The sequence below is a fragment of the Macadamia integrifolia genome, chromosome 1 (genome assembly GCF_013358625.1).
Source record: "Macadamia integrifolia cultivar HAES 741 chromosome 1, SCU_Mint_v3, whole genome shotgun sequence".
In the NCBI taxonomy this organism is placed as follows: Eukaryota; Viridiplantae; Streptophyta; class Magnoliopsida; order Proteales; family Proteaceae; genus Macadamia; species Macadamia integrifolia.
The window spans coordinates 26,651,497-26,677,891 of NC_056557.1; the positions used below are offsets into that span (position 1 = coordinate 26,651,497).

The 26,395-nt window shown below is 37.8% G+C and overlaps 1 protein-coding gene and 1 long non-coding RNA gene across 3 annotated transcripts in view; both read right to left on the reverse strand.

Annotated features, from left to right (window-relative positions):
• The window catches only part of LOC122078248, a 38,002-nt gene extending 28,634 nt beyond the window's left edge, over positions 1-9,368 (reverse strand). For both annotated transcript variants that reach the window (XR_006140027.1, XR_006140020.1), the window contains exons 1-2: positions 9,176-9,368; positions 8,191-8,434 (exon numbers count right to left, since the gene is read on the reverse strand). This is a non-coding gene — a long non-coding RNA (uncharacterized LOC122078248). The remainder of the gene's footprint in view (positions 1-8,190; positions 8,435-9,175) is intronic.
• A 3,290-nt stretch (positions 9,369-12,658) lies between these two features.
• Positions 12,659-13,224, reverse strand: LOC122072813 (dnaJ protein homolog ANJ1-like). Its single transcript, XM_042637229.1, has 2 exons — positions 12,919-13,224; positions 12,659-12,835 (listed from the first exon to the last, which is right to left on the reverse strand). Exons 1-2 carry the CDS (start codon positions 13,222-13,224, stop codon positions 12,659-12,661), a joined length of 483 nt encoding a protein of 160 aa, XP_042493163.1.
• Positions 13,225-26,395: the final 13,171 nt, after the last annotated feature.

Here is a 26,395-nt window from a genome sequence, read left to right on the forward strand (position 1 = left end):
CAATGGATGGAGGAACCCAAGGGCAGGAGTTATTTTTCAATGAAGATGATGAAAAGGAAGGTCAGGTCAAAGAAGAAGGAATTTATTGGGTGGGGTTTAAGGCCACTTATTGAATTTCTTTCCTCCATTGGAATTGATACAAGCAAACAATTTTCTCAGTATGAAATGAACTATATCATCAGAGAATATGTCAATAGGAACCACCTCATGCATCCTATGAAAAAGAAAAGGATTGTGATGGAAAGTTACAGTCTATATTCGGAAGGAAAACTATCAACCGAAATAAAATCGATGACCTACTAGAATCACATTTTTCTGAGAACATGGAGGACTCAGATAAAGTTGAATTCAAATACAGTTCAGAGGACATTGAGGAGGATGCTTCAAAGACCTGTGAAAGGGCAGAGGATATCAAGCTCCATAAGAACTTAGAAAAGGAAAAATGATTTGGAAGCTCCACAGAGCTGTTTTGCATGTGTGACACCTAGAAACATCAAGTTGATTTATTGGAAAAGGAGTTTGTTTGGGTCATCCTTGGCCGAGCCGACCTCTCAGATCGCTTATCTACATGGCCGACCAGTCAGAGCACCTCCCTAAGGAAACTGATCCGATCCCGACAATTGTGGGGACAATCCCAAGGATCACTCATTGCCAGCTCAACATATCTTATCGCCAGCTCATCAAATCTTACCGCTAAGAGATATCCCAACAAATTAGATGCAGAATATGAGTACTACTAAGCAATAAAGACAGATCTACTAAGCAAATCGGACTTTAGCACTTTAAGTTCTCTAAAGAAATAGAGAGAGCAGTGTTAACAACGGACTAAGAAAGGTATGCAAGTATTGAAATTTATATGTCAAGCGTCAACTATGGCTACTACACATATAAGCCCTAAGAAAAGCAGCACTAACAATGAATTGAGAAGGGTATGCAAAACCCAACTTGTTGCATAACGGGTTTGAGATATGAGTGAAATAATCCCTACATCGACTAGTAGAACCCACGAATAGAAGAGATAAAATTGGTACCATTTTCTAGTTTATGTTAACTCTAAAAATGGTGGAAGCATAAATTGGTACCATTTATGACCACCAGCACTAAACACTTCAGATAAATGGCATTCCACGGCCAATTTAGAGAACTCTTCTATCTTCCATGTATGGTTACAAGTGTCAGGTCCAGCTGTCATCAAGAGGCACTCCCCTCTGCCTACAACACTCTCATTGTGGACAAAGACTTCAGCTCTAAACAAATTGCTACCATTTATGACCACCAGCACTGAACACTTCAGATAATGGCATTCCACGGCCAATTTAGAGAACTTGTCTATCTTCCATGTATGGTTACAAGTGTCAGGTCCACCTATCATCAAGAGGCACTCCCATTTGCCTACAACACTCTTATTGTGGACTAAGACTTCAGCTCCAAACACACGTGTCGTTCACCAGGTATCCTTTAGTAGGATCATTGAATTCATTCAGAATAATTAATCTATTGAACCTAAATTGAGTTTTTGATGCATAGAACCTTCTTGTTCTTCCATTGGCATCTAAGTGTCATATACGGTGGATTTTCAAGCGTAGCAAATTAGACAATACTAACAATTGCAGAATCATTGAATGGTGATTTGATAGACGTTTTCTCAATTTCTTAAATATCGCATTAGTGTTTTTGAATTAACTCGGCAATTTTCCTTACATCTCACCCAACAGAGCATCAGAATGTTCAAAAAGAAGAGCCAATGAGCATCAAACTGTTCAAAAAGAAGAGCCAAAGCTATTATTTCTGAATAGCCTGATGCCCTGTTGGGTGTTGGGTGAGATGCAAGGTAAATTGCTGAGTCAATTCAAATTCATTGCCGTGTCAAATCAAAGACATTGATGCGATATTTAAGAAATTGAGAAAACGTTTATCAAATCACCATTCAAAGATTCTGCAATTCTTAGTATTATATAGTCAATTGTCTAATTTACTACGCTTGAAAAACCACCATATATGACACTTAGATGCCAATGGAAGAACAAAAAGGTTCCATGCATCAAAAACTCAATTTGGGTTCGATAGATTAATTATCCTGAATGAATTCAATTATCCTACTAATGGATACTTGGTGAACGACACTTGGGTGTTTGGAGCTGAAGTCTTTGTCCACAATGAGAGTGTTGTAGGCAAAGGGGAGTGCCTCTAGATGACAGCTGGACCTAACATTTGTAACCATACATGGAAGATAGACAAGTTCTTTGAATTGGCCGTGGAATGCCATTTATCCGAAGTGTTCAGTGTTGTAGTCATAAATGGTACCAATTTGTTTGGAACTGAAGTCTTTGTCCACAACGAGAGTGTTGTAGGCAAAGGGGAGTGTCGCTTGATGGTAGCTGGACCTAACACTTGTAACCATATATGGAAGATAGACAAGTTCTCTGAATTGGCCGTGGAATGCCATTTATCTGAACTGTTCAGTGCTGGTGGTCATAAATGGTACCAATTTATGCTTCCACCATTTTTAGAGTTAACATAAACTAGAAAATTGTACCAATTTTATCTCTTCTATTCGTGGATTCTACTAGTCGATGTGGGGATTATTTCGCTCACATCTCAAACCCATTATGCAACAAATTGGGTTTTTCATACCCTTCTCAATTCGTTGTTAGCACTGCTCTTCTTAGGGCTTATATGTGTAACAGCCATGGTTGACACTTGACACATAAATTTCAATACTTACATACCTTTCTCAGTCCGTTGTTAACATTGCTCACTCTGTTTCTTTGGAGAACTTAAAGTGATAAAGTCCCATTTTCTTAGTAGATCTATCTTCATTGCTTAGTAGTACTCATATTCTGCATCTAATTTGTTGGGAATCTCCTCGCGATAAGATTTGATGAGCTGGCGATAAGATATTTTGAGCTGGAAATGAGTGAACCTCAGGATTTTTCCCACAATCGTCGGAATCGGATCAATTTCCTTAGGGAGGTGATCTGAGGGGTCAACCATGTAAAAAAGCGATCTGAGAGGTTGGTTCAGCCAAGGATGACCCAAAGGTCAGCTTGACCAAGGATGAGCCAAGGGATCGGCTCGGCCAAGGATGACCCAAGGGGTCGGCTCGGCCAAGGATGACCCAAGGGGTCGGCTCGGCCAAGGATGACCAAAGGGATCGGATAGGTTGGATTTCCCAAGGATGACCTGGATGGTTGGCTCGACCAAGGATGAGCCAAGGGGTCAGCTCGGCCAAGGATGACCCAAACAAACTCCTTATCAAATAAATCAACTTGATGTTTCTAGGTGTCACATATGCAAAACAGCTTTGTGGAGCTTCCAAATCTTTTTTCCTTTTCTGAGTTGTTACTGAGCTTGATATCCTACTCCTTTCACACACCTTTAAAGCATACTCCGTAATGTCCTCTAAATTGTATTTGAATTCATCTTCATCTGAGTCCTCCACGTTCTCAGAAAAATGTTATTCCTGTAGGTCATCAATTTTATTTCGGTTGATAGTTTTCCTTCCGAAAACAAGTTGTAACTTTCCATCACACACAATCCTTTTCTTTTTCACAGGATGCATGAGGTATTTTGAAAATTTTAGAGCCTAAATGTGTTTTAAATGATGACTCATATACCAATCTACCACGATCAGAAGGATGTCTCATGCCCATATTGTAGTTCTCGGTTTGTGCCTGCTGAGGAAGGACAGATCCGTACCGTATGAGTGTGGAAGCATACAAGGCACTGGAAAGATCACACCGCCAACAGTCATGTAAGACGGATTCCTCGTAAAGAGTACAAATATTAGTATATCAATCGTGAGCTCGTCCTTGTGATTGAACATGACTACGAACTGTCATTGGCAAGTCAAAACGTATTATAGAGGAGCAGTTGGGCACATGAATTCCCTCTTCAGCCACATCAGTAGTGAACAATAGGTTAATCTGCATAGCATGTTTTACACTATTAGGATCAAAAATATGTTAGAATTTATAACTTCCAATGACCATGGAATATAGGCACTTCGGCCCAAATGTATGGAGTTTGTATTGTCAATTACTAAGTACCCAGAATTCATGAAATTTAATTAAAATCAATCCTAAGACTCTTCTGTTTCAATGCTCCTACCTTGAATCACAGAAACATAACAACCAACCTAACGGTGCTATTAAGTAGCTGGAGAAATTTGAAAAGACTTAACTTGATGGTTCAATCATCTTATCTAGCAAGGGGAACAAAGCAAACCAGATGCATCTGCTCCAACCACTTCAAGATCACATACAGTACAAATCTGTCCTTCCTGAGCAGGAACAAACCGAGAACTAAAATATGGGCATGAGACATCCTTCCGGCCGCAGTAAATTGGTACATAAGTCGCCCCACAAACAAATTTGGGCCGAAGTGCCTATATTCTATGGTCATTGGAAGTTTTAAGGTCTCTTAAAAGTGTAAAAGATGCTATGAAGATTAACCTATTGTTCACTACTGATGTGGCTGAAGAGGGAAATCATGTGTCAAATTGCTCCTCTATAATACGCTTTGACTTGCCAAAGACAGTCCGTAGTTATGTTCAATCACGAGGACGAGCTCGCGATTGATATACTAAAATTTGTACTCTTTATGAGGAACCTTTCTTGCATGACAATTGGCGGTGTGATCTTTCCAGTGCCACGTATGCTTCCACACTATTATGGCTCAATGGTGTTGGGAGTAGTACGTCTCTCCCTCACCTTTTCTTCTTCTTCTTGGTGTTAGGTTTCACGGTTTACAGTAACCGTCAAGTTTCTCATTGTGGTCTATAGACACCAAATTTTGACACCTTGGAAGAACGTCTCAGCGATGATGATCAAGAGCCGGCTGACTCAAGACACAATCAAATGGAAAAGATTACAAACTTTCTCCAAATGATATGAAGCCGTCATAATATCCCTATTTATCCACTTTAGGCCATTACCTAAAATTTCGTCTAAATCCGGTGACATTTGGTTACCCCTTGATGTAAAATGACCATTTTACCCTTGGAATATTTCTCGGTAATCAGACCCCTTAATTTTGGGCAAAACCCTTAAGATGACCTCATTTGGTTGTTTTAAACATGTGTGCAAAGTTTTGTTCAATCCAATGTTATTTAGACCTCAATCGGCATGAAGCACCATTTATGAATTTTCCTTGATTTCTGTGCCATTTTTATATATAATCTGAGGTTTATCACCGTACTAATGGAAGGTTCTCGACAAAAGCTCTTATTCCCCTCTTTCAAATGAAACTCTCAGAGTTTTCATACCCAATTCTTGTACCTTTTTAAAACTCCTGAAATACCCCTTTTTGACAAGTTTTGCCATTTGGAGCATCTTTCTTTGAGTTATGATTCTGCGGGCCTAGCAAAGAATTCTGGACAATCAGACGTGCACACACTTAGCCAAGACTCTCCCACGCATCAAGGGCAATTTTCACATTTTTCTGAATTATATTTATATTTAATTTATATTTCCTTCCTCATCATTTTCTTCATGTACTTCCCCATCCTTGGTCACAATGCCAATGTCTCCATTCTCCATGCCGTCCACATCAACAATATCCAAATCTTCACCCCAATCGGCAACAACGGTCTCATCATCTTCCTCTTGGGCACTCCTGCCCACATTGCCCAATCCCCCCTCAAAAATGCCTTTCTTAACTCTCAACAATGGCCAATCTCCACCACAAAGAACAGGCGAAGGGGGCATCAGAAGGGATGGAACTTTCCCCTCTGGCAAAGTGGGAACATTATCCCCCAGAACAGCAGCTGTAACATAAGCGAGAGGCAAATGGCCAGCACTCTCCAAGATCTTGACACGCTCCTTGATATCACCCAGATAAAGGGCATTGTGGAATTGACCCATCACATCATTCTTGATTTCAGCAATCCTCAGCATTTTAGACAGCTAATCCAAATTCCCTGTTATAAGATACAGGAATGATAGCCTCTCAAAGTTCTCTGTCCTCTGGTAAGCATATTCAACTATGCTAGACTTACCCTGACGAAGTGCCTCAACCCCCAACCTATCCCAATGATCTTTCTCATCAATTTCTTTGGCGGAAGCAACAGCAATCTGGATATTTCCACTCCCGAGTGCCAGATATGCATGGAACGTGCGCGACAGTGCAGCCATGAAAGCATCCATGTGCACGGCACTGCATCTGTGCCTGTAGCCATCCATGTGGTAATGCAGCCAACCATGTGCACAGTAACATGCAGACTTATGCACGGAACGTGTGCGGCAATGCAGCCATGCAAGCACCCATGTGCACGGCACTGCAATCATGCCTGTGGCCATCCATGTGGTAGTGCAGCCATGCTTGTGGCTATGTGCGAGACAGCGCAACCATTCATTGCCGACCATATTGGTTCAATTTTGTTTTTTATTTTCTATATCTCACCAACCACCCGCGTTTTTTATTTTATATATCTTACCGGCCACCCACCACATGACACATGACCTTCTAGAAAAATAAGGATATGCATTTTGAAGATTGCACCATGCCTAGAGCTGTATAAAATAATTTCCCCAACAAGAAATGGTTGTTGGGAATTCAAATCAAAAGTTTGACAAAAGTAATTACTACAATGAAGAACTAGACTCCATGGCAACACAGGGATATGATATTCTTAATTATTAGCTTCCCCAACCATCTCACTTTGAAATCATTATGCAAAGATCAAACCTCCATCCAAGGAACACAATAGCTTCTAGTGACTAAGAGATCTAGAAAATCCTGCCATCACTATCTTTCTAATCTTTTGACCAAACTCAGCTTAGTTTTCCAAGTCAAAACTTGGTTTGCCAACAATGACTTTCACAACTAAAATAGGACTCTAAAAAAGATATCGACTGGGAATATTAAAACAGAATAAAAGACTAAAAAGAACAACTTAAATTAAATCCTAAGATAACTTTTCTATATCTCACCGACCACCCACCACATAACACATGACCTTCTAGAAAAATAAGGATATGCATTTTAAAGCCTAAGTAAACTATAACTAACTTTAACAACTAAAATAGGAATCTAAAAAAGATATCAACTAGGAAGTGGGAATATTAAAAAAGAATAAAAGACTAAAAAAAAAAAACAACTTAAATTAAATCCTAAAATAACTTTTCTATATCTCATCTAGGGGTGCCACAGGGCTGGGTTGGGCCGGGCTTCTTAAAACCCTAGCCCAACCCTAAGTCCCCATAACTTGGCCCAAACCCACCCTGGCCCTGACTCAGGGCCGCAAAACTTCAACCTAGGCCCAACCCTTCAGGATTCAGCCCAAACCTTACCCACCTTGATTGGCCCTGATTTTTCAAGGCAGGTCGGGTCGGAATGACCCTGACCTTGACCCTGGTTTGCCATCAAGGGCCGGGTATACCCTGACTTGCAAAATATGAAATAAATAAAAAATAAATAAAAATCATAATAAAGAGAAGATTAGAAAGCACAAAGTCACAAATTACTTGTCATAAGGAGAACATCTCAAAGCAAAAGTTCAAACAATACAAATAACTCCAACTATTATGGTAAACAAAGAGGAGATCATCCTAAGAAAGTAAATAATCCAATAAATTTCAATTATTTGTCATGATAAATAAATTTCATCCTAAGGGAGAGAAAGGAGAGGGGGGGGGGGCACCAAACCTGTTGCTCATTGTTCGCTTTCCCTACCGCTCGCTCTCTGTCTTTGAATGTTTACAAGTCAAAAGGATGCTTCGCTGAGAGAAAGAGAAAGAAGAAGGGGGGATGGGGGACCACCAAACCTGTTGCTCGTTCGCTTTCCCTATTTGCTTGGACTGATTCGACAAGAAAAATAAAGACCTATTTGTTCTCTCTGTCTTCCAATGTTTCCCTTTTTTTTTTTTGGGTGAATTTTAATGATTTAAATGAAAATCTCTTCGTCTTCCAATGTTTCCCAATTTTATTTAAATGAAAAAAAAAATGAATCGAACTGATATGCTTTTTATTAAATTAAGAAGGCAAACTTAATTTCATCAGATTTGTATTTAATGAACTGTTCAAAGTTTGCATTTTAATTGGCTGGTGGGGCAGACCGGGTTTGAACATTAACAAAAAATAGAGATTCTAAAACATCTAATAGAACATTACCAAAAAAAAAAAGAAGCATCTAATAGAATTAAAAAATGAGATTTTAAAACATGAGATTCGATCAATTAAGGCCAATACCTATCTGAATCGGCTTGGATCAGCCCATATCGGAAGGAATTCATTAGATCAAATGCGACATATTATTGAATAGTGACATGAGTGTGAGCAGCAAATATTCAAGGAGTTAATCGCAAGAAATAGAAAAATAATGCTAACAGGGCAAGTGAACTCTGTTCCTGATTGACCGATCCCTCTCAAGTGATTGAGCTGGAAATTTGGCGGTAACAGTGGCCTAGCATGGCATTAGGTGAGCCGCTCCAACCTGGCTCAGTCCATGATAAGAAAAGAAAGGCATAAATGGAGGAATACAGCAGCACAACTATGATGCTACATGAAATAAAAAAACAAACTAAAGATAACAGACCAGAAAACATGCACACAAGGGAACACTGTTGGGATTGCTCATTGCTTTCGGTTTCCAGCAAAAGCAAGTAGAGCAAATTTCACCCAAAACAAAGAATAGCGATCAGTTCATAACCAGCCCATTTAATTCATTGCAAAAGAAAAGAAAACCTCCCTAAACAGAGAAGAATCTGTGCTCAAGTTGGCTCCCATTCATGTTAGAATGTTTGAAATGTGTAAAAATGGATAGAAAAAACTTATATGGAGGTTGAAAATGAAAACTAAAAAACAAAACATAATATATGCTCCATTCGAGTTGGATCCATTACATGATAGAATGAAATGAGTGAAAACGGATGGAAAAGGATGGAGGTTGAAAATGAAAACTCAAAAAACAAAAACAAAAGAAAAAAAGAAAGTTATATCATAGATGCTCAGAGTATGGGGATATTTAGGGGCTTGAGGGGTTTTTATTCATCACCATACGTGAAAATAGTCTCTAGTCTCTAGTTTCTAGTTTCTAGCCCCTTTACTAATGCAATAAGGTAAGAATATACGGATTATAAAGAAGACAAGATCAAGAAGGTTAACATGCTATGAAACTCATTGCAATAGTAAAATGAAGAACAAAGGACTAAGTGAAAGGCCTGAAGTGTATTACCTCTTCAAGGCTGGCCTATTTGCTGCTAGAGTTCCTTCACGAACTAGAGAGAGTTTCCTTGTCTTGTGTATTTGCCATTCTTCCTCTTGTTTTGCAGGGATATTTGGTTGGACACAATGGCAATGCGTTAAAGTCTCGTAAGAATGGGACGAGAGAAGCTATTCTTTCCTACCTCTTGAAGGAAGCGTCAAAGCTATTCACATGATAAGGTGACCTTTGAGCTTCTTGAAGGCTCCAAAAATTAATTGTATATCCCTCACAACTATGCTTTCAAGAGGCTCCTGATTGGTTGGGTGCTAGGGTTAAGTACTTTTAATGATAGCATGTGAAATATGCTTTAGGGAATACGAAGAATTTTTATTATTTTATTATTATAAAAAAAAATCAACCTTCGAAATTCTACACCAAAAAAAAAAATCTACAACGAAAAAAAACCTTTGAAATTCAACATGTAATAAAATTATGATTTTTTTTATTAAATCCCACCCCAAACCCAAGGTGAACATGGAGAAACCTTTTTTTTTTGTTGGTGAAACATGAAGACTCCACCCATATTCAGTTTTTATGTGTTGAGAAGATTTGGACATATTTTTAACATTGACCATGGTCACAGCAGAGGCCATGCAATTCCTATATATTAATTCCAGTATAATGGCTCCAAGAGAGATAAGAGATTTTATGTTTTAAGGTTTACTTGAACAATTCCTATAAACATGATTAAATTTTTTTTTATCATATTTCTAGGAAATCGAATGATGAAATTATCAAAATGCCCTTAAGAGGTAAAAAAAAAGAGAAGAACATATCTATTGTTATTAAATAAATATAGAAAATGACCTGACATGTATATACATCACAGTGAACATTCAGGAATTTAAACAGAATTTAAAAACATTAGAAAACAATTTTCCATCATTTTCTAATAATACTAACATAAAGCCCAAATTAAGTAAATACACAAAACAAGAAAATAACATATCTAGTAAATCCACAAGAAATATGCACATGGATCCTACCTACTATAAAAAAAATTTTAAAAATAAAAAAAATTTACATCCTAAATATGCTATTTAAAATGCATTAAAACAACTTATACTAAATATAAATAATAGAAAAATGCATTTAACAAATGAACAAAAATTACATAATGACAATAAAATATGTATCAACACCTAAAACAGCAGGATATGGCCTAATACATGAATATATACAATGATACATGCAGATATGATCTTTAAAACATTTTTCAAGCAAAATAGGTCAAATGACCAAAATGCCCCTAGAGGGCCAAACTATTAAAATAATATGAAATTATTCATGAAAATACATCTAATAATATTTCATCAGAATTTTTTAACGATATATATATATATAGATTTTGCATATTTTTACATAAATGACTAGAATACCCTTTTGAGGGAAAATGGTAAAACCAAATCACCCACTGTCGTGAATCAAAAATCATCAAATAATGAACCAGATCTATGAATTAAATCATGATCTATCATCTTGTCAAAAAACAAACATAACTCAATCCGAGCTTTAAACCTCCATTCTTCTCAAAATAAACCAAAATGCCATAGGGGCAAAATCATCATTTAAAACATATTTAGGCTCTGCAATTTTCAGAATACATCAAACATGATGTGAGACATGACATGCAAAAGTTTGAGAATTATTTGATTCTTATAGATATTTTTTATAAGGCCTTTAAAAGAAAACAATCTATTTAAACACTTACTAAAGAAAAATACAAATTAAATATAAATATAGTTCAGAAAAATGTGAAAATTACCCTTGATGCGTGGGAAACCATTGGCTCAGTGTGTGCACGTCTAATTTTCCAGAATTCGTTAGTGGGCCTGCCGAATCACAACTCAAAGAATGATGCCCCAAATGGCAAAGTTTGTCAACAAGGGGTATTTTGGAAGTTTTAAAAAGTTATAAGAAATGGGTATGAGAACTCTGAGAGTTTCATTTGAAATAGGGGAATGAGAGCTTCATTAAGGTATTGTTTCCGGAATTTTTTTACTTCTCTTCAGTCCTCCAAATGAGGGGTTTATGTAGCCTCAAAAACCCAGCATTTTCCGGATTTTATGGTGGGCTACCTTGACTAAAAGGGGCTAGGCCTGGCGGCCTGGGCCTGGTCCAAGGGACAGGCCCATGTCTTCTGGGCTAGCATTAAATGCCATATGACTTTTGGGACGGGCCAGCCATCAGTGGGCCTGCCATAAAAGAAGCAGAGCAATCTGCTGCAAAATGTGCCCATTGAGCGTTTATTAGAAAAGACAGAGAATGAATGATGCCCTCTACCCGGTGAATTTTGATTGAATAGGATATGAATGCCTGATTTGCACTTGTACAAATTCATTTGTTTGCAATTTGATATAGTTATATCAATTTAGAAACTGAAACTGTGGGTGGGGGAATAGGGTTTATGCCTGTTGTAATAACAGCAAGGAAAATAAGAGATGTTGTTTATATTAATGGCCAGGTCTGCAAATGTGGGCAGACTTAGTCTAAAGGAATGATTTAGTTACATGTAGGATTATGTAGGGGATTTTGATTATATTGTAGATATGTCATTTCATAAAAGGGAGGAAAGAGATAGACATAGGGAGCCGTTAGTGTATGCTACACGGCCTGGCAGTGTGCTTTCTACCTGTCTACATTTTTTCCATTAAAATAGAGTTTTTTGTTTTGAAACTTTTTCTATCTTTGACGTTGTGCTTGCTGTCTAAAGATGGCACAGCTCCAAGTGCTATTCCACTCCCAATTTCAGAGCCCCTTGCATGTCAAAAATCTCTCTTGGATGGGTCACTTGCAATTCAGGTCATGCTAACTCATGGCGCTGCCTCAACCTCAAAGGCTTGTGTCAAGGATGACATCTAGGAGGGGGTGGCAAAGCAGGGTTGAAATGGTCTGCAATTCCGATCTCGTACAATTCCGTGTAATACCACCTTGAGGCGGTGACATGTGTATTGATGCCAATACAATGGTCCAGATCTGGTACAACTAATAAAACATTAAATCAGTGAAGATGCATTTAAATCAGATCTAGACCATTGCATTGGTATCAATACACGTGTCACCCCCTGAAGGTGGTATTTCACGAAATTGTACGAGATCGGAATTACAGACAATTTTTTTCCGACAAAGCAGGATTCTGGGCAATCTGAATTTTCTTTTGGTAAACATTGACAATATGACAACTATTAACTACTATATTTCAAGAAGGTGAGAGTAGATTGCTCATGTACTAAGTAATCTACTAATGTTATGTAATATATTTTAAAGAAAACGCTCTTTTGCAAAGCCATGGATTTTGTTGCTAGATGTGACGTAAGGGAATGTCATTGAACGAACTTTTGAAGTCCTTTAAATAGGCAATAGGCTAGGCAAGAGCCACTAAGCGACTTGATGGCTCAAGAAGACATCCCAAATTGACTCTACCACAATGAATCTGCTCAATAATTAAATGCCTTACCAGGTTTGATGACTCTGCCTGCCATCCAAGTGAGTCAATATGAACTGAAAGCCACACAATTCTTCTGTGAGGGACAAGGTGTGCTCATAGAAGAGATCGTCTCCCTTTCTCTTGAACTTGAGATTCTCCTTCCGCTGTAGAACAAATACTATGTCTCCTATGACGGTATCAGGCTGCATAACATTGCCAATCACAAAATCACTGTATTAGTATTTCTAAATATTTCCAAGAAAAATAAACACTTGCGCAAATAAACAAAATAGAGGAGAAGAGAGTTTAGAGTCTTCTTAAGTGCACCTTCATCAGCTTGCACTGAGAAAGTAATACTTTGTCCATTCAGCATTCCCTTCTCAACAATAACCTCCATCACCTTCTTCCCCTGTACAACCTTCTCACCTTTGCATTGAGGGTAGCGGTCTTCGTCATTGATGATCTCTTTGGTGCCCTTGCACTCATTACATAGGTGTTGTATCTGTTGGATCATGGAAGGAACAAGGTGCCTCTTCAAGAAGTGCTCCCTCACTTCATAACAGGAAGAATAAGATAGCAATATCCTGGACATGTTGCTGAAATGCAAGTGATTACAACTAACGTAAACGCCTGGTGGATTCAGTCAAGGTGAACATTTAGTTTTTTGCTGGTATTGAAGAAACAAATGGAATAGTTACTTGAAACAGAAATGAATAGTAACCAAAGCTTAAGCATTTCCTTACGAAATGGATTAATTACATTAAATACTGTATTTTACTAATCTATCTAATCTAGTTTGGGAAGATTAAACTAAACCTAAGGTTTTTAATTAAATAATTATGATACCTAATTGCACTAATCATGTTTTTTTTTTATTATGAATTATATGCTAAATATGTTTATTTGAGCTAATGCTTCGATGAAGTAAATATTTTATAAAATCTTAGTTAAGTTAGTGAAAAGATAATTTTTAACCAATTAAATGCAATACTAATTATCTCTAAGTTAAGAAGATTATGCCATGGGCCCATGGCTACATTATGACCAAACTACCCGAGGTTAGCATACCTGAAACATGATTACACCAATAAAATAGAAAACCATATTAAAGAGCTGAAATTACCCGGTTCTAATTTATACTAAGCATGCCTTGTGAAAAGAAAATAAATTATACCTAACACTGTTCTTATTGAGCCTTAGGTTAATTTTAATGGGATACAACCCAATGGAAAAATCTAAGAGTATAATTTATTGCACCTTTAAAAGCATTTCATTACACATTTACACTACATGCGATGAGATAATTAATTATAACTAACACTAGTTAAGCTACATTAAAATGGGTAATTTACAGCGCCACCCCCTGGGGAATGCCACAATTATAAGAACACCCCCTCTGTTTCACAAATTAGACTTAGACCCCTTACCGTTAGTCACTGTTAAGTCATGAAGTAAATTCACAGTTTGAGATTTTAAAATGTAACCGCAAGCGTACGGATCAATGTAGCTACGGGTCGAATACAGGGAGAGCAGCCACTTTATTTTTTTTACTTTTTTTAATAATGTGAAAGTGAACCGATTAATGATTGTGATCTAATTCTAATTACCGTCCTAAACATATGTATCTAAAATAATGTCTTAACCATTCGTCATCTAAGAATTTAAAGATGCAAGCCACGTAATTAAAATTAAATAAATAAATAAATGAAAATAAACAACTCACGCAATTAAAAAAAACCAATAAAGGAAAAAATGCTGAAATAAAAATAAAGTAAAAGAAAGTGGATAAAGCTAGAGAGAGACTCACAAGTAGGTTTCTCTACTTAGCCCAAGGGATGCATCATAATATGATCTTCCCTACTTGACCAGAGGGTTACTCTTACAAGGGTTACTCTACTTGGCTTTAGGGAAAGGGAGACAATTAAAATAAAAACAATAAAATGATGGTTCTATGGTTAGGAGGGGCAAAACCAACACATACACTAGCCATGAACCTTGGGGGAAAATGATAACAATAATGTAACGACTTAAATTAAAATCATAATTAAGAAAAAAAGGGTAGTCAGAAGAGGGGAATGAGAGGGGGGATAGAAGACTACTGAAGGAGCCTCCTTACTTGAACTGAAAACTTGATCTATATGAGATACTGCCAGTACTAAAAACCAAATTTGGAATAAACCAAATCTGAAATTTCTACTACTAGAGAAAACAAATCTGAAGAAAAAAATTGAACTTAAAAGACATGCTTCATAGTTTTTTCTTATCACCTAGAACTAAGCCTAGAACTAGAACTTGAAAATTACAACTTCAATTGTTTAAACATTAAAAATAAAAGATTGAATAAAAAATAAAAGTGTTTGCATTAATTAAATAAAAAGAACTTACAAAAGTGTTTAAAGCATAAACCTAGAACTAGAGCTAGAGAAAGAGAAAACTAGAGAAAGAGATAGAGCAACTAAGAAAAGACCCTAGAAGAAGAATGAAGTGCCTCCTCCCCTTGTGCTAATTCTATTATATAGAGAATGGGGGAGGGAAGCTAACGATTTTAGCTTCTAAAAAAAAGATTATTTTTTTATCTTGTTGATGAAGTGGAGAGAGAAGAGAGAAAACGTATGGAGAGAGATCTCCCATGATTTTTTTTGTTTTTTTCTTCTTATTTTTTTTCCCTTTTTCTATTTTTCTCTCTTCTTGCACAAGAGGGAAATTCTATCCATGCCCTTGTCTTTTTTTNACTTTATTTTTACTTCTTTTAATAATGCGAAAGTGAACCGATTAATGGTTGTGATCTAATTCTAATTACCGTCCTAAACATATGTATCTAAAATAACGTCCTAACCATTCGTCATCTAAGAATTTAAATACATAAGACACACAATTAAAATTAAATAAATAAATAGCTGAAAATAAACACCCCACGTAATTAAAAAGTAATGAAGGAAAAAAATGCTGAAATAAAAATAAAATAAAAGAAAAGGGATAAAGCTAGAGAGAGACTCACAAATAGGTTTCTCTACTTAGCCTGAGGAATGCATCATAATATGAGCTTTCCTGCTTGACCAGAGAGTCACTATTACAAAGGTTACTCTACTTGGCTTTAGGGAAAGGGAGACAATTAAAATAAAAACATAAAAAGATGGCTCTATGGCTAGGAGGGGCAAAGCCAACAATTGAAATTAAAATCCTAAATTAAGAAAGAAAGAATAGTTAGAAGAGGGAATGAGAGGGAGGAGAGAAGACTACTGAAGGAGCCTACTTATTTGAATTTCAATCCTTGAACTGAAAACTTGATCGATTTGAGATACTACTAGTACTAAAAATCAGATCTGGAATAAACCAAATCTGAAATTTCTAGTACTAGAGAAAAAAAATCTGAAGAAAAAAATTGAAATTGAAAAACATGCTTCATAGCTTATTCTTGTCACCTATAACTAAGCCTAGAACTAGAACTTGAAAATTACAACTTCAATTGTTTAAAAAATAAAAATAAAAGACAAAATCGAAAACAAAAATACTTGCATTAATTGAATAAAAAGAACTTACAAAAGTATTTAAAGCATAAACCTAGAACCAGAGCTAGAGAAAGAGATAGAGCAACTAAGAAAAAACCCTAGAAGAAGAATGAAGTGCTTTCTCCTCTTGTGTTAATTCTATTATATAGAGAATGGGGGAGGGAAGCTTAACGATTTTAGCTTCTAAAAAAAAATATTTTTTTTTATCTTGTTGATGAAGTGGAGGAGAGAGAAGAGAGAAAACGTGTGGAGAGAGATCTCTCACGATTTTTCTTGCATTTTTTTCCTATTTTTTCTTCATTTTTTTTATTTTTCTAGAGAAAATCTTCTAAAAAAAGCCTCAACAAAATGACAGCTTAGAGGTTCGAACTTGGGACCTCCTAATAAGCAAGGGATTTTACACACCACAACTCACTAACTACGCTAGGCAATTGTTGTTACTAAAAACGAATCTTCAATCACTTAAGGATGTGGTCCATTGATCCTTGTTGGCATTTGAAATATTTCTTATATCCTTGGGACAACTGCAGATGGGCTGGTTCTACATCTCAGTTCAGTTCTGATCCATTAATTTTTTTCTGGCCCGAAAAGAATAATCACTTGTACGGTTGACCAAACGAATGTGTACTTGCAATTGAACACATCCATCTTGCTCAGAATTTCATCCTCTTCGTAACCATGAAAAGAAATAGGACATCTTTACATGTAAAATTGGAGATATAGTGCCCGATAGTCCTTAAGGTCATGAAATTATAAAACCTGCAAAAAGAGAGTAAAACCCAAGGTAGCTCCATTCTAAATATGTAAAATGCATGTTTTACTATAATAGATTTCACACATAAATGTGCTCATCAGAATTCCCCCACACTTAGACTTTGCTAGTCCTCAAGCAAACAAAAAGAATAAAAACAAAAAACCTAACACACTTTCATAGGAATCACAGTTGCACTTAGCATGTGCAATAAGTCTTTAAACCCTTAGGTCAGCTCTAGTGGACGAGTTATGTTTTGTGGGTGTTTGCAGTGAATATACACCCAAAATTCAGAATAAACAAATCCCAACCTTGACCAAAGGTAAGGGTCATACTGATCCGGAGCAAAGATAATTCCTCTAACAAGGGACCCCTACACTTGAACTTTTCTTACCCTTGATCAATTCCAGGCACTAGCATATTTCTTAATTTGGAACTCACTTCATCTCTTCCAAAACATCCTTATCTTAATAAAAACCACTTGTGAAGAAATAGGGAACCAATGACTAAGGCGTTGAAGTGTTTTTGACCAAACATGTTACCTAGCATTAATGACATTTGCACATTTTTTTCTCATTTTTTTGCTTAATAAACTCTATTCTACTCCACTACTTTTGGCTTGAATGGCATGGTGGAGCAAACACCAGACACCTAAGTTACTATGTAGCTTAGCTTTTTTGCATATACCCACAAAGACAGTGATGCTAGAGTTCTTTCAGAAGTTTCCTCCCTAGGAATTTTGATCAAGACACCACGCTTCCTGAGGCGTAATGCCCTGTCTAGTTCCAAGGGAATCAACTCTTATTCTTCTTTATACCGCATTTCACACTTCATTTAAAATTGTTTATTTGTCAACTCATGCCAAATTAAAAAGAATGTCTCAACTTCAAATCAAAAGTACAAGGAACTCACAGACTTACATCTGGTCCAACACAATAAAACAAGGGTCTCTTATTTTTCAAAAGAAAATCTCATCTCAAGACACATACTTGTTTCTTTCTTCTCAACAGGGTTTTTATACGTTCAAAATGGGTACCTTAAACAAAACTTTTATTTTCATACATCAAGCAACCAAATGGTATGATCATTAGCCAAAAGCCAAAGTAGGACTTCATCCTTAGCAAGCTCAAAAATAAAAAGAAAAACAAACAAAACAAAGTGAAAAAAGAAAAAACTGGTTTCCCTCCCCCACACTCAAGTCATGCAATGTCCTCAATGCATGGAAAGAATTAAAAGTGAAGATAATGCAAGGGAGTCATACCTGATTAAAAGTTAGTCATCAGTGTAAAGAGGTTCATAGAGATCCATGGTCTCTTCACTATCAGTAGTAGGAAACTTGAGGAACGGTTTCAAATGCTGACCATTAACCTTTGAAATTACCCTTGTTCCAGGATTCAGAATCTCCACAGCCCCATGGGGATATACATTATGGACAATAAACGGTCCATCCCATCGGGATCTAAGCTTACGAGGAAAAAGATACAATCGAGAGTTATACAATAAGACCTTATCACCAATTGCAAAAGATTTACGCAGAATGTGCTTATTATGAAAAACTTTGATCTTTTTCTTGTAAATCCTAGAACTTTCATAGGCATCATTCTTAAGTTCCTCCAATTCAGATAGTTGGAGCGTATGATGAATTTCTGCATCAGACAAATCAAAGTTGAGCTTCTTGATGGCCCAAAAGACCTTATGCTCCAACTCAACTGGTAAGTGATAAGCTTTTTCATACACCAAATGGTAAGGAGACTGACCAAGGTTGGTATTGAATGCAGTCCGATGGGCCCATAAGACATTAATGAGCCGAAGGGACCAATCCTTACGGTTGGGATTAACAGTTTTCTCTAAGATTTGTTTGATCTGCCTATTAGACACCTCCACTTGGCCACTAGTTTGGGGGTGAATAAGGGGTAGATAACTTATGGGTGATCCCATACTTTTTCATTAAGGCCTCAAAAGGCCGATTACAAAAATGAGTACCCCTATCACTAATTATTGCACGTGGTGCACCAAAGCGAGAAAAAATGTTCTCTTTGAGAAACTGGACCACCACTTTGTGGTCATTATATTTACAAGGTATGACCTCTATCCATTTAGAAATGTAATCAACAGCCAAAAGTATGTATAAATTTTCAAAGGAATTAGGGAATGGTCCCATGAAATTGATGCCCCATACATCAAATATCTCAACTACCAAAATAGGGTTGAGGGGCATCATGTTCCTCTTATTGATATGACCAAAAAACTAGCAGGCGGGACAAGCCTTGTAAAAATCAAAAGTATCTCTAAAAAGAGTAGGCCAATAAAATCCGCATTGGAGAACCTTTGTGGGAGTCTTCTTAGGTCCAAAATGTCCACCACATGCATAATCATGGCAAAAAGAGAGAATAGAATGTTGCTCATGATCAGAAACACATCGTCGGATAATCTGATCTGGACATATCTTAAACAAATAAGGATCATCCCGAAAAAAGTGCTTAACTTGGGAATGAAACCTATACTTATCTTGGGTGGACCAATGATCCGGAGTCACACCTGAAACTAAGAGGTTGACAGTGTCAACAAACCATGGTTCACTGGACACTATAAATAACTGTTCATCTGAAAAGTTCTCGTTGACTAGAGAATCAACAGTCAAGGAATTAGGAAGCTGGGATAAATGGTCTGCAACTAGGTTTTCAACTCCTTTCTTATCCCTAATTTCTAAATTAGACTCTTGTAAATGTAAAATCCACCTAATAAGACAGGCTTTGGCATCCTTCTTCTGAACTAGGTATCTAAGAGCAGAATGATCAGTATACACCACCACATGTGAACCAACTAAGTAAGACCGAAACTTTTCTAATGTAAACACAACAACTAAAAATTCTTTTTCAGTGGTTGTATAATTGAGTTGTGCATCATTTAAGGACCTACTAGTCTAGTAAATGACAGTGGGCAACTTATTAATCCTTTGACCTAAAACCGCTCATACATCAGTTCAAAAGGTTCAGTCCAAACAGGTGGTTGAACAATGAGTGCATTGGTCAACTCTTTCTTAAGTTGTTTGAAGGATTCTAGGCACTCTTTAGAAAACTCAAAAGTTTGATCTTTGGCAAGTAATGAAGTAAGAGGTCGGGTTAACTGACTAAAGTTCTTAATAAACCTTCTGTAGAAGCCTGCATACCCTAGAAAAGACCGAATGTCCTTAACAGATTAAGGAGGTGGTAAATTATCAATTAAATCCACTTTGGCTCTATCTACCTTAATTCTCTCCTTAGATATTACATGGCCTAAAACAATACTAGATTTAACCATAAAATGACATTTCTCCCAATTCAAAACCAAATTCTTAAATATGCACCTTTTCAAAAATAGGGAAAGATAATGAAGACATTCAGAATAGGAATTCCCATGAATTGAAAAGTCATCCATAAATACTTTTAAGAATTTTTTGACCATGTTAGAAAATATGCTCATCATGCATCGTTGGAACATAGCAGGGGCATTGCAAAGTGTTGTTCTATGGTTGTCTTTATTGGCAACCCAACCACGTGACGGTGATGACGTGGCCATTTTGGGTGACATGGATGAAAATGATGACATGATAGTGTCCAATGTCACCAATGAGATAACAGAGCGGCATGGTGTGTGTTTCTGGGTTAAAACTAGTAAAATTAACCTATTTATGCCCGAGATCATTTTTGGTAATGAAAATGACATTTTTAGAAGATTGTTTCTTCATAAAAAAGGTAGATTGTAATTTACCTAGTCCAGTGCATTTGATTTCATCACATTCTGATACCATATGAAAAATTTACGGCATTTGTGGAAGTCGAGGGTAATTTCGACATTGAAGAATTTTTTTTTAAAGGAAGTGTTCTCCATGTAACGATACGACAAAAATTCAATCTTTCCAACGGTTCTGATTTCGTCACGTTCTGATTCCGTATGAGAAAGATGCGTCATTGGAAAAATCTAGGGGCATTTCGATCTTTTTACATTGCTGAGTCAGATGATCGGATCTTCTAAAAAGTCATAGAGCGTCCAATCATGGTTCCAACGTACTTCATTTCATCTCGATCGGATATCGTATGAAAAAGTTATAAGTGTTTCCGTGAAGCCAGTTCGAAAATCCAAACTGAAAATTCATCAGTTGCTCTCATTGTTGGGTGGATTTTTCAGAATTTATTTTTGAAATTTGAAGGGCTTTTGTATAATTTTAAGATTTTGAAGGTCTGAGTTGCAAGGGATCTTTAAGCACTGAAATATATGAAGGCAAGGGCATATGTGTATATAAGAGAATCAGAGGGATCCTTAATACACGGCTCAGATTGAGCCACGTTGGTCAGATTTAGATCTGACGTTTTGTGCAAGAGCTTGCATTGAAGATACTTAACTGAGGCTTCTCATTGGTGGAGTGTATTAGATATGATGGTTTGGCACTACACCATATTGCATTGACTAGTATGTGTCGTATCTGCATCATCACCGAAGCTTAGATTTCAATCCCTTAGATCTGGATCAACTAGATCTTATAGATCTAGATCTAATGGTCTCTAAATGATTCTCCTTTATGGGTTAAGACGATAACCTTTCGGATTATGCGCTGATGTGGCCAATCCATGGTCGACAACACCTTTGACGATGTCAGCGCCTTCGTCATAATGACATCATTGAGATTCAAAACCTATGGTTTAGATCTATTGTCCATTGGTTTAATCGAATGTCACATATCTTTTGATGAGATCTACGGCTAGATCTGTGGCTCTGTTGCGTGTGCCACCGGTGTAGCCTACACCACTCCTACGAAGATTCTGTTTCAGGCTATCCTATTGCTCCAACTTCAAATGGTCATATCTCCCTCATTTTAACTCGGATTTGGGTGAACCAAGTTGCGACTTCTTCATTTTTTCAAGCCCTAAAACATGGACCCAAAAAGAATGAGTTTTGAGTGAAGGAAGGCAACGGTTTTGGTAAGAGAAGCTTCCCCCTCTTTGTAATACTTGATGATAAATGTTCTTAGGCCATTAAAGGAGGTAAAAGAGTTGGTTGAGGTGTGTTAATGATACATTAACTCAAAGCCAAGGAGAAAGAGAAGAAAGCAATGATGTGTTTGCTTTGAAGAGAAAGAAGCCAAGGAAAGAGAAGGTGTGAGGACCAAACTTATCAGTACAAATTTTCAGTCATCCCAGGCAATCAGTTGTGAGATTCTCTAACCGTTGATTTACATTATATGCATGTATGTATGTTAGAGTTAGTTGTGGATGAATGTATACATGCTAGGTTAGTTGTGGATGAACTGTAAGCATGCTAGCTAGTTGTGGATGTATACGCTAAGCAGAGCTTGACTGTAGGGTATTGATATAAGCCCAAATTTACTATATTCTTTATTGAGTGCTTAGTGGGTGCTAAGCACCGGGAGTGGGTGCTCCCGTGTAATGGGTGCTACACATTATACCAGCACTGCGAGTGCCATCTCAGCTTCAGCTTGAGAATTGTATTGAGTAGGTACGAAGCCTTTACAGACACTACTTCGGGGATGTAGGTAAATTTTCGAATCTCATAAAAATCCTGTGTTGTGGGTGTTTATTGTTTGTATTTTATATTGAAGTGCGTAAAATATGGAATAAGTGTGCACAGTTGGAAGTGTCTATGAGAGGCTGAGTGTGCATACGACTGTGTGCGAACAAGGACAGGTATATCAGGTTTTTCTTGGCCAGACATCAAACAGGTTTTTGGGGATCAGAATTAGACTCACTGATTCACCCCCCTCTCAGTGACTGTCAGGTTACAACATAAAGCCCAAAGGACATACGCTTGTAAGCAAATGTTCCATGTGGGCATATAAAAGTGGTCTTATGTTGGTCCTCTAAAGCAATTGGAATCTGGTTATAACTAGAATATCCATCAAGAAAACAATAGTACTCATGTCCAGCTAACCTCTCAAACATCTAGTCAATGAATGGCAATGGGAAGTGATTCTTCCAGGTTGCCACATTAAATTTTCTATAGTCTATGCACACTCTCCACCCTAATTGGACACGGGTTGGAATTAGTTCAATATTGGCATTGGGAACTACAGTCACCCTAGACTTCTTAGGCACTACGTGAACTGGGCTTACCCATTGGCTGTTAGAAATAGGATAAATTATTCCATGATTCAAGCACTTTAGGATCTCTTTCTTAATGGCTTCCATCATCACTGGGTTAGCTCTTCTTTGGGGTTCCGTGGATGGTTTGGAATCCTCCATAAGATGTATATGATGTTGCACAATAGAAGGGCTTATACCCTTGATATCAACCATGGTCTAACCTAGGGCTTCCTTATTATCTTTTAACACTTTAAGTAACTCCTCTTCCTGGCTAGAAGTCAAATTTGAAGAAATTATTATAGGAAGAGTCTGGTCAGGCCCTAGGAAAGCATACCTCAAATTAGATAGCAACTCCTTAAGATCTAGCTTAGGGGGCTTAACTATGGAAGGTTTGGGAATGGAATTAGAAAGGGGTCCTAAGGGCTCCACAGGTGTGTGAAGACTCAATACTTCAGAAAAGAAATTTTCACTATCATCATCCAACTCATCCATACCCTCTTGGAATTCTGAATCAAAATTAATATCAAAGTTGATAATTAAATCATCAGAAAAATCCAAAAAATCCTCAAGCATATTGATCTCTTCTTCCATATGTGGTTGCTTGCCTATCCTAAACATGTTAAACTCAATAGTTTGGTTGCCAAAAGATAACCTTAGAAAACCATTCCAGTAGTTAATTAATGCATTACTGGTAGCCAAGAATGGTCGTCCTATAATTATTGGGATCTCATCCTTGGTTGAGAAGGGCTTGGTATCTAATATAATGAAATCAACAGGGAAAATAAATTCCTCTACCTTAAGTAAGACATCCTTAACCATCCCTTTAGGAATCTTAACAGACCTATCTGCCAACTGAAGAGTAGTTTCAGTGGCTTTCAATTCTCCCAATCCTAGTTGCTTGTACACATGGTAAGGTGAAAGATTCACACGTATGCCAAGGTCAAGTAAGGCATGCTCAATGTAGGTGTTGCCTATGACACAAGATATGGTAGGACTCCCTGGATCTTTATACTAGGCTGCTATAGGCTGAGTAATTATGAAACTAATGTTACCTGCTAAGAACACTTTTTTGGGCACATTAGTGATATGTTTGTGAGTACACAAATCTTTTAGTGCCTTTGCATAGGTGGGGATCTGGGATATGGCATCCAAAAGAGGGATGTTCACTTCTACCTTTTTGAAGACTTCTAAAATTTTATCCATGGAAGCAATCTTCTTTTTGTTTACCAAGCGATTAGGAAATGGGATAGGAGGAACATAAGGACTGTAAGGGGTTTGCTCTTTTTCAGAAGAATCATTTTTTATTTTCTCAACCAAATCATCTTTAATTTCAAAAGAATCTTTAGGCTCACCAGACGAACCTGGAACAAGAGGCAGACTTGTGTCCTCAACTGAAGGAGAGTTAACAGGAGTAATAGATGGGAAAGATTTAGGAACGCTCTGTTGGTACTCGCTACCACTTCTAAGGGCATAAACAACATTACATTGGTTAGATGGTCCTTGTTGGATCTAACCTTGTACTATATTCAGTGGTGCATTAGTTGATGCATGTGAACTAATAGGCTGTGATGCCTAGGGTTAGACTCTGGTTGATTGGATAAAGTTTTTTTTTCCCTCTCACGTATAATTGAGATAACTTGGGTGAGTTCTCTCGTAAGATTTTGATGGCTTGTCATGATGAGGGCCATATTTTATTTTAGGCCACTTATTCTACTTGCTTCTCCAGTTTTAGTAAACCCAGGGGGTTGCTAATAAGATGATAAGAGAGGGGCCCTAGGAAAACTAGCCTGTGGTCCTACATTTGAACTAGGAAAAGTATTTTGGGAAAAAGATTGTTGTGCAAAGGGAGGCCTTTGGGGTCCAGGTTGACCCTAATTATGAAAATTGGAAGGCCCTGCTTGGTTGCCCTGATTCTAAGAGAAATTTGGGTGATTTCTCCATTCTAGATTGTAGGTATTACTATATGGATTATTCTTGTAATACCCCGCTTCTTAAACCCGGTCTGATTTCGCGATTGAACCGATTTAACCATGCAGGAACCGAGCCAGAGGAAATTAGAGCGGGTTCCTTATGGGCTATGATGGCACGGGTGACCTTAAACACCGGCTGGCCCGACAAGTCCGAGCCAGTGCCAGAAGAGACAGGAGTGCCCAAACCGTGTACGTGCACCTACCATAAGGCTATGTACGGATAAAACAGGTATTATATCTGTATTTTAAGGTATATACGTATGCTACATTGTATGCCTGGGGTGGGGTTCGCGCCGAGGTCCGAACCCGGTCAAAATCCCAAGTCTTGGCTCTCAAGTGGGTAGGACAGGTGGGTGCACCCACCTGAGTGACCCATCCAAGAGCACTATTCACTTAATTAGGAATAGTATATAAGGCTTTATGATTTCCTTTTCTTTCCATTTATTACCCCTCGTACGTTTGGTGAGAAAAGTAAAGAGGAGAGAGAAAAGAAAGGGAAGAAGAAAGGAAGAGGAAGAAAGGAAGGATTTCAATGGCGCCGAAGCTCGATCTTGCCATTCCGGTGCTGGGAGAGTAATCTTCAACTCTAGATCTACAGTTGGAGGTAAGAAAAGTTGGGTTTTATGAACATTCACCATACCAAGCTTTAAACTCTTGATTCGAGTATGGTTTCTTGAGATCTTGTAAATACCCTTTGAAATGATGAATCTAAGGTTTAATAGATGATTTATGTGTTGATCTTGAAGGATTTGAAGAGATATTGATAAGGTAGAAGAAGCATTGTGAGTTTGAAGTGATTTGAAGGGTTAGAGGTCATTCTTGAGCAAAGAAGGTAAGGTGGTTTCCCTCACTTGAATCTAACCTAGATCTAGGTTAGAACCATCCTATAGGACCTCGAAGGTGTGAAGAATGGGTGGGGGAAAGCCCCATTTGATTCCCCAAAGGATGGAGAAAATGGGGAAGAGACAGTGTCATTTTCGCCAAGACCGGTGGGTACAACCGGCGGGTACCTACCCGCCTGAGGGTACCCACCTGAGAAGGCAGGGGGCCTTCGGGCCCAACCGGCGGGTACAATCGGCGGGTACCTACCCGCCGGTCCTAGCAATGGGTCCCTGGCCCAACCGACGGGTACAACCGGCGGGTACAACCGGCGGGCCCCTACCCGCCGGTCATAACCGGTGGGTAGACAGCCCACCTGTCTGACCCACCCGTGTGGCCCCGAAGGTGATCCTTATGTCCGATCGAACCCAAATCGGACGTGTGACATTCTTTTGACGTTCTAAACACGATTTTAACATCGGATTTCATTAATTTTGATTCTAAAATGGTGAAGTACTAACCCCTCTCAATTATGTTAGGTTCACCAAACCCTACCCGATTCGCTCCGGATCTCACCCGTACCGAACGGGAATCCTTGTACGCTACAAGTAAGTGGATAGAGGACGTTTGGCCTTGT

Bases quoted from the DNA above. Each gene is read 5' to 3' on its own strand.
- LOC122072813 (XM_042637229.1), bottom strand. From the start codon at position 13,224: ATGTCCAGGATATTGCTATCTTATTCTTCCTGTTATGAAGTGAGGGAG. The intron at 12,836-12,918 runs GTTTATTTGCGC...AATGTTATGCAG, and splicing joins ACTCTCTTCTCCTCTATTTT to CCTGATACCGTCATAGGAGA.